The sequence below is a fragment of the Phaseolus vulgaris genome, chromosome 11 (assembly GCF_051622355.1).
Source record: "Phaseolus vulgaris cultivar YP4 chromosome 11, ASM5162235v1, whole genome shotgun sequence".
Lineage (NCBI taxonomy): Eukaryota > Viridiplantae > Streptophyta > Magnoliopsida > Fabales > Fabaceae > Phaseolus > Phaseolus vulgaris.
Window position 1 is genome coordinate 7,513,191 of NC_143508.1, and position 15,834 is coordinate 7,529,024.

At 32.6% G+C, this 15,834-nt stretch overlaps 2 protein-coding genes across 4 annotated transcripts; one reads left to right on the forward strand and one right to left on the reverse strand.

Moving 5' to 3' along the window:
- Window positions 1-986: 986 nt before the first annotated feature.
- On the reverse strand, window positions 987-6,297 carry LOC137827848 (protein CNGC15b). 2 transcript variants are annotated; one of them, XM_068634205.1, is made up of 8 exons: window positions 5,033-6,297; window positions 4,328-4,862; window positions 4,027-4,239; window positions 3,270-3,559; window positions 2,674-2,785; window positions 2,089-2,325; window positions 1,474-1,868; window positions 987-1,399 (listed from the first exon to the last, which is right to left on the reverse strand). In XM_068634205.1, exons 1-8 carry the CDS (start codon window positions 5,059-5,061, stop codon window positions 1,153-1,155), a joined length of 2,058 nt encoding a protein of 685 aa, XP_068490306.1. In that variant the 5' UTR covers window positions 5,062-6,297; the 3' UTR covers window positions 987-1,152. The 2 variants fall into 2 exon arrangements, with proteins under 2 accessions (XP_068490306.1, XP_090153697.1); XM_090297571.1 differs by having other exon boundaries at window positions 3,270-3,552; window positions 5,033-6,192.
- A 6,805-nt stretch (window positions 6,298-13,102) lies between these two features.
- LOC137825119 (adrenodoxin-like protein 2, mitochondrial) lies at window positions 13,103-15,784 on the forward strand. Of its 2 annotated transcripts, none has more exons than XM_068630794.2 (6): window positions 13,103-13,488; window positions 13,640-13,773; window positions 14,728-14,834; window positions 15,021-15,070; window positions 15,181-15,263; window positions 15,354-15,784. In XM_068630794.2, exons 1-6 carry the CDS (start codon window positions 13,243-13,245, stop codon window positions 15,466-15,468), a joined length of 735 nt encoding a protein of 244 aa, XP_068486895.1. In that variant the 5' UTR covers window positions 13,103-13,242; the 3' UTR covers window positions 15,469-15,784. The 2 variants fall into 2 exon arrangements, with proteins under 2 accessions (XP_068486895.1, XP_068486902.1); XM_068630801.2 differs by having other exon boundaries at window positions 13,109-13,488; window positions 13,646-13,773.
- The last annotated feature ends 50 nt before the right edge of the window (window positions 15,785-15,834 follow it).

Genomic DNA, 15,834 nt, shown 5'->3' on the forward strand with positions numbered 1-15,834 from the left:
TCAATAGAGATAAGAGATTATTTAACATTCAGAAGTCAAATTTTGAACTCGGTTTTTTCATTTGGAAATTGACTTTGCAAAGCCCAATTGAAATGCTTAACAGATTTTTGTCATGCCCTATGAGTTCCAAAGAACAAATGAGTTCTATTATAAGTAGGGGGTGGCAAAGCGCGCCGGGCCGGCCCGCCCCGCATAGGCCGCAAAATGCGAATCAGGTTGGTCCGCCCTGCATATAAAATGTGGGCTGGTTTTCATGACCCGTTCCGCATGCGTTGGCCCGTGAGCTTGCAGGTCGGTCCGCTTTTTTTTTCTTTAACGTAGAGGAGGAGTGGAGATAGTAACAGTGTGCAACAGCAAAGCGGTAGTAGCGCGCGACAATTGCAGGCGAAACCACACGGAGTTGCAAGAGGAGCGAGCGGCAGCGCTACAAAGGAGAGTACGTCGTGTGTTGTGTGCGTTTTTTGGAACAGCGTAACTGCGTTGTTTTTTTTAGTGAAAACTTAATTTTCTTTCATTCAAAGTTCTCCTCCACTGAACTATAGCGATCAAAAATCAATTAATTAATTTTTTTTTTGGACTAGCGGGCCAGCCCGTCCCGTCCCGCTACTGGCCCGCGTGGGCCGTGGACTAATGCGGATCATCGGGTTGAAAACGTCAACCCGTCCCGCGTATTTTACTGCGGGTAGTGGGTCGGCCCGCTCCAAGTTGCCACTCCTTGTTATAAGCCCTATTTTCAGCTCATTAATTGAAATAACATTGACAAATTTCATTTAATATAATCAGATTGGATTTCATTTAACTCATCAATTATCGATTTATATTATTATAATATAATTGTTTTAATTATTAAAGTATTATTTTTCTAAGTGAAAAGTGATGTTTCTTCTTGTGTTTGATGACAGGTCTTCCACTATTAGGGGAAAACGAGAGAGATGGAATGGAAAACTAGTGGACCACAATCACATACATCACTGTAGCTTTTACTGTTCAGTAAACTTGTTTCTCACTTTCAAACTGTGTTCCAAAAAGCATATTTTTATAATGCATTATGAACAATTATCTCAGCACCATGCAAGAAATTCTATTTCCTAACTTAGATGAATAACCAATAAAAGAATAAGCCTATGTAGGGTATGTAACAATCCAAACTCATCACTCACCAACAGAAAAATCTGGTTCTTCTGGCTTCTGCAAAGAGTTGACAACTTCATCAGAATGCACAGTACCCTTCCTAGTCATCCTCGTACCATACGCAACCAACCCTACGCTCTCACCCTCTCTCTTAGACTGAACGTAGCTCAAAGCTCTCAGTTCTGCAGCTTCCTTTCGCTTCTTGTAGCGTCTCCATGCAGCTTGTATGAAACATGCAGCCCACGTTCTCCACTGGTGCGAGTAAAACCTAAATAATAATTCTATATTTAATATATATTTCAACATCAAACTCATAATTGTATATTATCATTTTTCTCCAACCTGAACTTGTGTCTCAGTTGTTTGCTGTGTAGTCTTCTGAACTGTGACGCCACGAACTTGAGGTCTTCGGCTATGAGGGCGAAGGCCTCCACTTCGGAGATGGCCTTGACGGTTCGGGTGGAGGAGGGGAGGATGAAGCTGGGCCGTGGGCCCAGGGCCCATGTGAGCAGCTCCTCGCCGCAGAAGTCGCCGGGGCCTATGCGGCACGAGTTGAAGAAACCGGTGCGGCCTCCGTTGGTGGTGTAGGAATCCAGGTGGCCTCTGATTATGAAGAGAGTTTCGTTCACGGGATCGCCCTCGCGAACTAGGTATGTGTTCTCCGTGCACAGTGCCGGCTTCAGCCTCTCGCATATTGCATCAAGCATTCTCTCGTCCATTTGATCGAACAGTGGCACCTGTTCATATGTTTCACATGTCGTCATCGTCGTCATCATCAAAATCACAAACATGTTTTAAGTGAAAGAGGTTATTCTAAGATTCATTTCATATTAAAGTAAGTAATGAAGTTTTATCAACTTAGTGGTGGATAAAGCCCATAAGTAAGTGACTAATGCATAATTTTAGGGGGCGAAGTGAGGGTTTGTTCAAGTAAAATTTGATGAGTGAGTGGCTTACTCGTCGAACTAGTTCGAGACAAAGGTGGCGCTTGATGTCCCTCCGAAGATCAGCAGGAAGTCCTTTGAGAAGAGCTTCTTCATCTACCCCTCGTGTGGCCAGCCATTTATATTGGTTATATTTGCGCACAGATTGTCTAAGTTCTGAGGGTAGCTGCCTGTGATGCATCCATTGTTCTGTATCAGTTCTCCTCACCCTCCACTCTTCTAAGCGAACAGTTGTTGATTGGAGATATGTCTGCAAAATATAATTATGAAGAACAATGTCCATTCATGGTGCTCAAGTATTCTCTTACATTTCAATGCTGGTAGGACAAAGCCATCTTGAAACTCTTTCATGAATTGGGGAATTAAAGATTTCTATCAACAGAATTCTAAGAATGAAACAAATGAGAATTCAGAGGAAAATGTACGAGGCACAAACTGGGAATACCCTCCAAGTAATTAACAATGAGTTTGGATAATACGAAGCAGATTGTGGTCCTTATGTTGAGGAATTATTTTGTTACATTAGAAGAGAAATTAATAGTTGACATATGCAAATTAAGCAGCAATTGGCTAAGAGAGATAATTTATACACACTTACCTGCATATTGCCAATAAGCAATGCAAAAAGAACTAGTCCAAGGGTTGCAACAACAATGGCAAACATTATTTCTCCAACAAAAGTGCTAGTAAGAAGACCTTGTCCCAATGAACTGCACAGAATATATATCACAAACTATTAATGTTGAAGGGATAAAAAATAAAACGCTTTTTTTAGTGAGTCTTTGTCACCCAGATGAGAGATTTTGCTCTATTTGCTAGGGGAGAGATCTAATAATTTTTTCAAGAAGACAAAATGAAATAGAGAAGTAGCATTTTGAAACGTATAATTAAATGTTTAAGGCTAAAAAGTCCAACTTTCTTTTGTTACATAGGACTCTGCATTTTTAGTTACCCATATAATCCTTCCATTAAACTTGACTATAATCAACATTTTTTTTAATCAGAAAAGGAAAAACTCCAATTAGTTAAAGATTACCTTAGTTGGATTTTAATCTTGTTTCAATAACAAAAAAAATCCTTATTTCTAGATCCAGTTAATAGAAAAACTAAAATGTTTGTTTCTGTCTAGTGTTTACACAAAGTAAAATATTACAAGCCTAAGTGATATAGTGGAGAACCCCAAATAAGACATACCTCAGATTCCTTAGGCCCCACCAAAGACAAAAGAAGTACTTGTGAAAGAATGATGAGATAGTAACTTGGGATGTCACAGCATCACCGTATATACCAAACTGATAAAAGTTAGCCTTTGGTGAGCATAAAATTGTGATATTACTTGCTATAAACCAGGAGACCCTGAGGGAGTTTTCAACCCTTTTGCAGTCAAAGAATCCATATTGGCAAGATGGCTCCATATCGCAGACACTCCTCCAGCACGCTTCTTGTCGTTCAATTGATAGAAGGTACCAGCTAGCTCCTAAAAACTTTAACCAAAACAAAATGAGTCATAATCACACTTGAAGATACTAGAAATTAAAGAGTGGATGAAGAATTTACTGTTAGATATACACTAGCTTTAGATGTCACTAAAACAGATCTTTATATAAATGACACACAACGCATAAATTATTTCTCACTAGCATATAAATGTGATCAAATTTTAGCTTAGTTTATCAATTATTTTGAGTCAAGAAAATAAAAGTTATTTAGTTAAGAAACTCAGCTAAGCTTGCCCAATTTGCTATTGATGTCTTCACCGCACCACTTTGTAACATCGAATTTGGTTCACATCAAAATCATTTTTTCTAAATGTAAAACTAGATTTTCCTCCACAAAAATGTTAAAAAAATTGTAAAGAATAAAAAGGAAAATGCTAACATATATACAGTGGGAGTGGCAACGTGAAGTTGCTTGAGCAACAATCAAGGAAATGCAAGTTTCATATGCTCACATGGCTAGCCAACATGTACAGAACCAAGTTGTAAACGGCCCCTGCCCATGCTGTTTCTGTCACAACCCCCGTAGCTTTTACAATTTGGGATGAAAGTGGAAAAATCAGAAACAGCCTTGGTAAATATTGGAAAATGATGATAAAGCGAAGCACATTCTTTGTGTTTGCCATGGTTGAACCTCCAAGATTGGGGATCACAATCCAAATTAACACCTGTGACAAACATAACAGAATCAATTTTACTTAGCAAGTCAAAACACCTTGACTTTGATCAAGATAAAGGAAAACTACAGTAACTTACCTGAGGAAGAGGCAGTGCAGCAATGAAGTCTAGCCCAAAACACTTTCTCAGGTACCTAGTAGCTATCTTGGTAGTGTCTATGACAAGTTCTCCCCTCCCAAATACACGAGAAGAAGGAGCAACATAAGCCGTTCGAAACTTCATGAGAATCTGAATCATGTAAAACACATCTGCCAATGATCTTATCATTGTGAGGAAAACTTCAAGAGCTGTTCCAATATCAATGCACACTTCATGTCGAACTAGTGGCAAATAAAAGAATAGAGGGTCCACAAACAAAGAAACTAAACATGCTACCAAGAAAATTTTGTTCCATCGGTGAATGGTTTGTCCCCGGGGATCTAATAATGTTTTTTTTCTAACTCTCTCATAATCCTCTGAGAATACTCTCGACAATACTCTAGCCTTCAAGAACTTCCTTGTCTCCTTCAGACCCTTTTTACCCCTTGTCTCAACTAATCGTGTTCCATTGCGCCTGATTCCCTTGCCACTGTTTGTTGTCGGCAATTTTACCAATTCAGGGTCATCTTGAAATCTGTAAAGTGAGACTTTACATTAGAGGCTAATAGTATAGATTATGAAAATCGTTTTATTCAATTGCTGAAAGACAGCAATTGACTCTTGTTTAGAATAAAAATTGCACAATCTGAAGAAAGAGTACATAGTAACTTAGAACTTGAAGGGTAAACTGGGAAGGAGATTCACCTTACAAATCTTGAACAATCAGAAGCCATTCTGACTTTCCGCAAGTATCAACTTCTCTCAGTCAGCAATATGCATGTATATATATCACTAGTTGAATCAATGATTTTGAGACCTTTTGAAAGTGAAATTAACAAATGACCAAATTTAGACCATGGCTAATGGAAGACCAATCCATGTTTGCTAGGACCAGGACTTTTGTGAAACAATGAAATAAAATATACATGAAACTTGGAGATGAAGCTATCCAATTGAGAATAAAAATTCCCTATATGATAGCATCTGCGTTACGGAGAAAAGAAAAGTAATGAATAATAAATTGTACTTGTTACATTGAATGTATTACCATCAATGCTTATGAAAAGTAGGAGCTAATACAAATCAACCACTGAAACAATAGTGGCCAAAAGATGGAACTTTAGAAGGGGTAAAGGATATAGATAAATTAAACCAGAAAGAGTCACGGATTGTGTGAATGAAAATGTACTTTTTGCAAAAGTTTAGCTCCTTACAGCTATTCAAATTGACAGACAGTCATGGAGCAGCAGTTACAGTGACACAACTTCCAAAGCATTTGACTTCGCTGCAAGCAAAGCCATTGCACATAAAACCAACCAATTTGTCAATTTACACTTCTAATAACAATCTCTTCTCAGTTCCACCCCTTGTTTAACATAGATTAACATCTAACATAAAGACAAAAATGTGAGAGGATTGAAAAAGAAAGAGTTAAAGGGTCGGTTGCAAAATGAGAGAAAGAAGAGTACTATGCTCCTCATTGGTTATTGCTTACATCACATAACACCCCCTAAAAACTGGGTGATCAAGTACAGCCAAAAGGAAAGACAAAAAACCGTATTCACAACCCAAATGTTGAATTTAAAAGAGTTGAAGACGGAAGAGGCAATGCAAATAGAAAGAAAATGACTTTAATGCAAATAAAAGCTCACACACAGATACAATAAAGATAAATGAATAGGGAGAAAAAGTAGTGTTTGAAAAACGTGTAGAAGCAATGGACATGGATGAGGATGAGGCAGAGAGGTGTATGAAAGTCCAACCAAGAAAGGTATCTGGCTGGAGACAGAGAGGAAAAGATGGTCCAAAGAAAGGATGGATACAGTTGCTTCTTGCTTTCTTGAACGTGTGAAGTTGACTACGTTAGATACGTTTTCAGGGAACCTTAACATGTGTCATTTTCTTCTCACTCACTCACTCCCACTTTTCAGCCAAACTCATTATATCATACATCTATGATTCAAAACCATAAGGAAATTCCTATCTTCAACAAAACAAATAAATAAACACAGTAACAACATTTCTATAAGAAAATTGAGCAAGTTAAGATAAGGTTTTCAAAGTTAAAATGATTAATAATTTAACAAGAAAATGACATGAAAAACGTTGTGGGGCACTTGACAGCAATTTCTTTTACGACATTGTTAGACGAAATTATCGGAACAAAGTGGTTGTCGGTGTGCTGTAGTTTCCTTTTTCGACGTTATGAGTTACCACGACGTTGTTCTGCACATTGCCACCACTAATAATAGTGAGAGTAGTAAGAATTCGTGTGAAATCAACTTATAACCTTTAAAAAAAAATTATCTTATCACCACGTTTAAGTAAAAGATTATTTTTTTTCTACTTTTAAGAATTATAATATAAAACTATTCACTGTTGAATTTTCTATTTATTATGACTCATAATTCTTATGTATTTCAATCAATATGCATATCTTATTTTTAAAGAATCTTTTTAATTTTTGTATTATCTATTAAATAAGTTTACTTTTAAGTAATATGCATATCTTTATTTCTGCGTAAAGAATCTCTGTTTATTTATGTTAAGTTATAGTTTTATTTTCTTCCTCTTTTAGATTAATATTTATAAATCATCTTTGTTTATTTATGCATACCTTTATAAAAATATTTCTTTAGTTATGTATAAACGAAATCTATTTATTTATGTTACAATATTATTTATGTTATTCCTTTTATAGACTATTTAAATTATCTAAATCTTGACATTGTATTAAAATTGTTTCATGACAAGTTCATATGAAAACAATGTTATTAATGTTTTAAATAATTATTATGAAGAAATTATCCGTTTAAACTACACATATTTATCTTTTAAATGCTTCTTAAAATTATCAATGCTTTTCCTTTATGCCATTTATCTATCAACACTAATTTCAACGTCAATCGTTATATTAAGAATTCTGCAATATTTATCTTGTAAGCGAACATATAAAGTCATTCTTTAAATAATATTTTATTTTAAGTATAGTTTAATTTTTTATAAAAATTTAAGAAACATAATAAACTTTCTTAACTCTGATAAATATTTTAAAAATATATAATATATGTGTAAATTAATTATAAATTAGATAAAAGATAATAATATAAATGAAAAAAATAATATTATCTGAAATTTTTGAAAATAATCATAAAACAAAGTAATTTGTTTTAGAAAAATACGGCAAAGCTCAATTACCATAAAATTAACTTTTAAGATATAAATTACCCTTCACTTATTTCTATTAAGTATATTGCATTTGGTGTGTAAATAATAAGATTTAATGAATATAAGGTAGATTTTAATTAATATACTTTAGGATATAAATTTAGGTCTAACTGAACTTCTATAAAATTTATTTATAAAATAAGAATTATTTTTTATATTATTTGAAGGTTTATCTTTAGCCAGGGTTTGGGTTTTTTTAATACATGGTTTGAATAAAAGATTTGTTGGCTTTATTTTGAGAATTTTGTTAACAAAATTAAAGTGGTTACCCTGGTTTAGTATAAGAGTAATTCAGTAAAATTAAAAGTTAATAAAATATTATAAATTAAGTATTTTTCTCCATGCTAAATAAAATGCATATATGTGATACTCACCATATATTGGAATATATGTACTTTATAATTATATTACGTTACAAAGTTGTTATAAGTTAAATAGTTGTAGTAAATTAGTTCATATTCTTTTTTTCATTGCGATAATGGTTGTTATTTGAGGTATCAGCTAGAAGATGTAGATAATGATTGTTATTTGAGGTATTAGAAATTGTATAATGATGTTTAACCTAAAATTTTTTATAAAAAAAAAATAATTCATATTTCTTATTAGTATATTACTATATTGTTATAGATATGACAAGGAAGTAGCATCAATCACAAACACAGTGCCCCATTGAAAGGGACACAGTCACAAGTAACCACAAAGACACTTCATGTTGTTTAATATTGTAAATTTTTTTTTCTATCAGAACTATAAAGCCAAGTGTCACCTGCAGAAATCACAAATAAATAAGAACACCAGGGTGTTGTGACAAGAAAGTAAAATAAACATTAAAACAAAATTTATTTTAAAATAAAAAATTAATTATTATAGTGATTAAATTAGAGATCATTTAATAAATTAAAAAAATAAAAATTTTAATATTGATAAATAATTTTTAAATTAGTATTTAATTAGTTACTAATGTTTTAACTACCAATTATTTAGATTTTAAATTTGATAGTAAAAACTTAATTAGATATCAATTTTAAAATTATTTATCAATAATAGAAATTAATTTAAAAAATAATAATTTTTTTAATTTCTAAAATATCTCTAATTTAATCACTATTAATTATATTTTTTTTTCTAAAATTGATTTTTATTTTAAAAAATCATTCTAGTGAGAGACTCATCATTATTAATATATAGGCATGCTTATAGATTATCAAATTTTGTTACCAACACCAGTTTGCAATATGTTAAGATAATTAATTGTATATGGTGTATTATGTTTTAGTGTATGGTGCTTTTTCTTATGATTTTTTCTTATGATTTTTTCATACTTTTAAATGTACTAAACAATTTTAGGAAGAAAATATTAGGTGGTGGTGTACCATTATATTGTTCTTTTCAGATGAGTGGTATAACCTACTTTTATCTTTATAAAGTCTCTTAAGTTCAATCAAATATGTGGTATTAGAGATCATCTCGATGCATATAAAAATATCTAAGTGAATGATTAATGATCTCGTCTAAAAAAATATCAAACATTAATATAAATAAATTTTATTGACGTCTCCTTAGCACTTAAAGAAAGAATGAAATGTTATCAAGATAATATGTACATTTAATGATAAATAAATGCTTAAAAATATCATATAAAAAACAAAAGAATCAAACATTTACTTCATATACCAATAAATTAATATTTGAATTATATTTAAATTTTTTTAATTTAATAATAGATTGACAAATGTATGTGTTTTAATTTTTGGGTGTCAACAAAATATTTTCCAAAAGTGATACACTATAGATCGAAGAAAAACAAACTAAAAACTATATAGGTATTATACTACCCAAATTTTGGCAGATACAGAATTTTCTATCAAGTAAATTATATACGGCAAAAGGGCACAAACAAGTGAATTATTATTATTATTATTATTATTATTATTATTATTATTATCATTATTATTATTATTATTATTATTATTATTATTATTATTATTATTATATATATATATATATAATAACTAAATAAGGGCTTGACAGCCCTTGTGTAAGCTTTAAATGAAGAACAATGATTGAGTGTACCTTCCAAATGATATCAAATCAAGATGTACAGACTGTCTATGATATAGAAGCAGCCAAGGATTTAAGAACCCATAATGAGTTGTTTTTCTTTTCTTTCATTGATGAGGATGAGTTTGTGACCCATAATTTACATCTTTACACAAACACATACCACTACACTTGGTTCAATGATCAAACTAGTGACTCCTTCGGGCTAAATTAAGGTTTAGGTCAAGATTCATCATTTTTGTACGATCCAATTCAATGAATTTTATAAACTACATAATACTAAACCATAAGTGTCAAGAAATTCAAGAAACCAAACATCCTTAATCGGTTTAGGCACAATTTATTAACTTTCAAAGTTTGATTAGAAGCGATGATAATATTTATTAGTATTTTTCTTATATAAAATTAGGCAAAACTAGGAATGAGAAAACGGGTCAAATCCGGTAGGACGGATTAATTGTTTTGAATCCGTCAATCTGTATTGGAACAGTCTACCTAACTCACCAACTCGGCGGGACACAAGCATGGTGGGTCAACATGTCCTTTTGTATTTTTGACACTTTTAAAAAGGGATTTCATGTTTTTGGAATAAAAACTAATGTTGGTCAATGTTTTATATAGAACTTTATTTACATTAATTTTTTTATACATTAATTTTTTATACATAATTTGATTCATCAAAGTATTGTTAATATTTACTTTATTTTGTTAGGTATTAAACATTCTTTCATTAAAATATTTGTATCGGTCGCAACCGGACGAGGTTTAGAAGTCTCCGTATCCGATTCTGATCGACCGACATGTCCATAATGCATTATGCTCAGAAGGAGATTAGTGAGCCTAAACAATACGGAAACACTAGGTAATACGTTCTTAATCATGATTCAAACACTAATCCAACCCAATAATAATGGGCTCATGATTAACATATAAATAGACACAACTTTCAAGAAAAATGTATGTAATTATCGTGTATTAATTACACTAAGCATCAAATATCGAATACTCACTTGAGCGTCAGAACACCTTTTACAGGTGTCCTCCTGACCAAGAGCACACGAAGGAAAGGAGAGTTTGACTGAAGTGAAGGAGAGAGTGCAGAGGAGGAGAGGGTAAAGCAGTTTGATCCGTTTAGTACATGAAGAAAGGTGAACCGACCAACCGAAACACAAATCAGGAGGTAGAAGTTCTCTCAGTCCCTTTTTGTACGAGAGCAATATTAAAATTTGATTTAATTTTATTGCTCTATCTTGTATTTTTATTATCCAAAAGGTGATATTAATTATTATAACCAAATAAATAGATAAAAAAAACAAACAAAAAATTACAAAAGAAAATTTGAAAAGTAGTAAGACAGCCCATCAACCAACCTTATAATGGACAGGTTACTATTTTCAACACGCACAACCTTGACATTAGGGATGGCAAAGTGGGACGGACCGTGCGGGTCAACATGCAGCCTACTAAGGAATGTTGTAGGGAAGAGTCTTCCAACTCGTTGGCCCGCTTAGGCCCGCCTCGCATAACTTGCAGCCTGTGCTAGCCAAGCGCAGCACGTGGCGGGCTGACCCACATAACCAGCTAACTTAAAAATATAAAAATTTCTTTCTACACCCCCATATTTTTTTCATGCATCTTCATATTTTACAAAATTATAAAATTATCCATTTCAAATTCTTTTTGGAATACAAATTTGTATTAAGGTTTATGCAATATAGAATATTGTATAATCCAAAACACAAATTTTAACTTTTAAATTCTATAACTCCAGAATCTTTACTCATATCTTATTAGCCAAGTGTCGTGAAAATAATACTATGTGAACATTTACCTAATTCATCTAAATAATAAAAAATTAAATTTATATTTTAAAAAAATCATTAATTTTAAAAGATATTTTTTATACAAACTAGCCCACATACCCATGAGACATGCCAATAAAAATAACTCACATATTCTATATAGGACATACCAACCTAACCCACATTTTTCAGGACATCTAACCAAAGTCTTTTCGCCCACACCAACTATCATCCGACTCTTTCTTCCTACACCTCCATACCTTCTTGCGTCACCCCATACTAAATGTAAAAATACCGTTTTATCCTTTTTGTGTCACCCTTATACATAATCTGGAAGATGCTTTTGGATCCGAAAGTGTTCTTTAGATTTATAAAATCCATAACTCTTTTTTAGATTTGAAATAAGCCTATGAATTATGTAATCGGGATAATCCAAAATATATCTGGATTACATAATCTGGAAGTCAATATCATATTTAGAAAAAACTTTCAAATTATGTAATCCGGAAGCTAATTACAATTTTTTTTTTAAATTATTTAATCCAAAATATTAAAAAAAATATTTAAAAAATATTTTTAGAATTAAAAAAACTTATGGGGTGGCTGGAAGACATGTAGTTGCAGGAAGAAGCAACCCTATCATCTACCTGTTAAAGTAAATTTCAACCTCTGAACAAAACATTTTGGAAGAACATCTTATTTAAATTATAAATAAAGTTGACAGATAAAATTTTAATAAAAATTATTTCATTTACGTTTGACTATGTAGTTTCTTTATTAGGGTTTAGTTTATTTCAATTTCAAAACAAAACTTATACTTTAATATTTTGTCTCTTAAAAATAATATAGAAAACTCTCATTTTTCAAAATCCTATTTATGATTACAACTTTTTAATTATTATCTTATTATTACACTTTTTTAAATTATTGATTTAATGTTACATCTTTTGAATTATCGATTTAATATTAAATTTGATTATTATTGTTTTAATAATTGTATTTTTAATAAAGTATATTTTTATTAATTGAGAATATATAACTATTTTATAGAATATATTTATACAAACATTACTTGAAATTTAATTTTACATAAAAAAATAGATTGTTACAAAAATTGAAATAAATTAAAAAATATAAATTTATAATTATTAAAATATACAATTAGTTAATATTAATATTTAATTCAATATTTTATCAACCATTACGTAACTTTCTCGGTTTCACTTAATTTTACCTTAACCTTTTTACAAGCACTCGGTTATTTTGATTTAAACACTGAAAACTTACCTTTGTATAAAGTAAATTTCCCTCTTCTAATATCAGTACACAAAATAGCTTCAATTAGGATTTAGGGCAGGCAATTGCTTCCTGCACCATATCAGTGCACGACGAAAAGATAAAAAAATACATATAAAATTACATTCCGAGTCCATTTTCTGGAGTTCGAATAAATTTTTTTAAAATGTATTATTTTTAATTCCAAATTTATTATCAGAATGAAATTTTGATTTTTTTTTAAAATTTTTATATCCAAAACACAATAATATCTTCCGACTCTATTTTTCGAAATATATTATTTTTAATTTCAAATTTTTATTTCTAGAAGAATAAAGAGTATATTTGGAATTTTGAAATTATTTTGGATGGAGGTTTAAAAGTGCTGGGTGCAGAAAGCAATTGCCTTTAGGGCATCAATTCACTCCCCTGTTTCACTTCAGTTTCGTTGCATCACTTCAGTTTCGCTGCATCACTTCAGTTCCGCTGTCTCTTCACTCCCCTGCATCTCTTCACTTCCCTTCACTTCCGCTGCATCTCTTCACTTCCATGCGGCGGCAGTGGCGTTCGTTCGCGGCGGCGATGGAAAATGTTGGCGGTAGCGGTGACGATGGCTGGCGCCGGCGATGGTTAAAGCTAGCGCCGGCGGTGGCGTGGGCGGTAGCGGAGAACATGAACCTTAAAATGGCCGCTCTAGGTCAAATAAATTTGGAACAAAAACGTGTCGCGCTAGATTACGATGGGAATCGAGGACGCCTTCCGATGCAACTATGCACCGAGCTGCGCAGCGCCACGGTACGGCTCCGACACCGATCCGCCGGCCGAGTCACCTCGGTTTGGCTTCCAAACTCGGACAAGGCAGCGATTTTGCAATTTGACTCTCTTATGACATTGGTTTATGATAATCTGTTTTAATGAGTAATTATTTTTGTGTCTTTTTATTTAGTTTCAGCGGCATTCATTTACTAAATTATACAAGGGAGCCATGATATACAAGGGAGCCATGATGGAAAGACATAATTTCCTTTCAACAATGACTACTAACAACACTATTGAGGAGGGGAGTGAACAAAAAGAAACGTGAGTTCTTTTTATTTGAGATGTCAGATTTGTGATAGTATGTGATCCTTTTGTATGTGTAAATACCACGTCAATATAGCGATCAAAAACTTACTATATGTTGGGTTTGTGTTATGATTGTAATTTTGACGTAGAAATGTTTTTATGTGATTGAGAGACACTCAATAAACAAAACATTGAATTGAATAAAAAATCCCATGCAAAATTGGTAATTTTTTAGTGTTGATACTATATTTTGACACACAGCATCGGTACACCATGCAGACTAATTGTTAACTGCCAGTTTCTTGTTTCTAGTTAATCATATCATGATTTAATCATTTAACAAGGACCCTCCTAAGTGTTATAAATTGACCGTTTCTCTAATTGTCTAATTTGTAGCTAGATAAGTGGTTGTTGAGATGAGAGTACGATATAAGGTTAGTTGTTGTGTAACTCCTTTGTCATATATGCAATATTTTGATCCCCCAAAATAAAAGACTTAAGAACTGACATTTGTAGTGAGCTTGATGGGAGTTTAATATATTTTTCTTCAAATGATTAAACTTTTCGAGGCATTCAAGTGAGAACTTCAAAGTGCACAGAATGTTAATATCACATAAATATTGAGGCTTGACACTCTGTTCTACCGTTACATGTTTGTTGTGTAGCCAACCATGATTTCATTTTGTTTACCATGGGAGGTATGGTATGATTTCTGAGCAGGAGTTAGGTTGCTGTGTGATTCTGATACTTTAACCAAAATGGCAACAATAACAAAATATGTAAGCCTCAGTTGTTATAGTTGGTCGCTTCCCTACACCATTAGTGATTAGTTCCGTTAGAACAAATTACATCATTACTGTCGTATCTTGCCATATACTTTATTAGATGACAATAGTTCACGATTTGAGTATATTAAAATCTTGCACAGTTGTCATTTTGCACCTTACTCTTTGAGGCAACATTGTGCAGGATATCTGTAACTTTTATTGATAAGGATGGTGAGGAAAACCATATCAAAGTCCCTGTTGGAATGTCTATGTTAGAAGCAGCTCATGAAAATGACATTGAACTAGAAGGCAAGAGTTTTAATTTTAGAATTTTATTATTTTCCTCGAGATTATAGTCTTCTGAATTCTGCTGACAACGTTTTGATTTGAATCCTGTCAAGTAGGGCCATTTCTGAAGTGGCCATGCGTATTCATAATTGATTCAGGTTACTTTTCCTTTTGCTTGAGATGATTTCTTACTTGATGTTATTGCAGGAGCATGCGAGGGCTCACTTGCGTGTTCAACTTGCCATGTTATAGTCATGGTACATCATGGGTGATCTATATAGTGAAATGTTATTTGAAGTTATTAATTTATTTTTTGAATTACAGTTTTCCATATACAAGAGGGACAAATTATTTGATTTTCGTGCAGGACGTAGAACATTACAATAAATTGGAAGATCCAACTGATGAGGAAAATGACATGTTAGATCTAGCTTTTGGGCTTAGTGAAACGTGGGTTTCATGAACTTATGATTTGAAATGTTCATTTTCCGTTTTTACCACCCTCAAATTCGACATTGACTAACTGTGGAAAATATGCAGATCACGTCTGGGTTGCCAAGTTATTGCAAAACCCGAACTTGATGGAATTCGGTTAGCCATTCCTGCTGCTACTCGGAACTTCGCTGTTGATGGTTTTGTGCCGAAGCCACATTAATAAATGACTTGGGTTCAATGCAAAGAGGGCAGCTGTCTCAGTTTTGTAGCCTCACTTATTTAGATAAATTACCATTTATTGATCACAGGCATTATAAATTAGTGTTTTCTGTGTTTGACATTTGTCTACCACAGTCTGATTTTAATTTCAAGATATTTTCAACATAAAACCAAAGTAAAATTAACTGGGAGATATTAATATAAATTGCCATTCATTTGTAGTTACTAACAGTTTAGTTGCTTGCAATTGTAAAGAGTGGATAATGGTCATTTTTTGTTTTCTTATTTCAAGAGTTCTGAGATCCTTGAGGGAAAAATGCCTATCATCTACCCCTTGTGTGGCCAGCCATTTATATTGGTTATATTT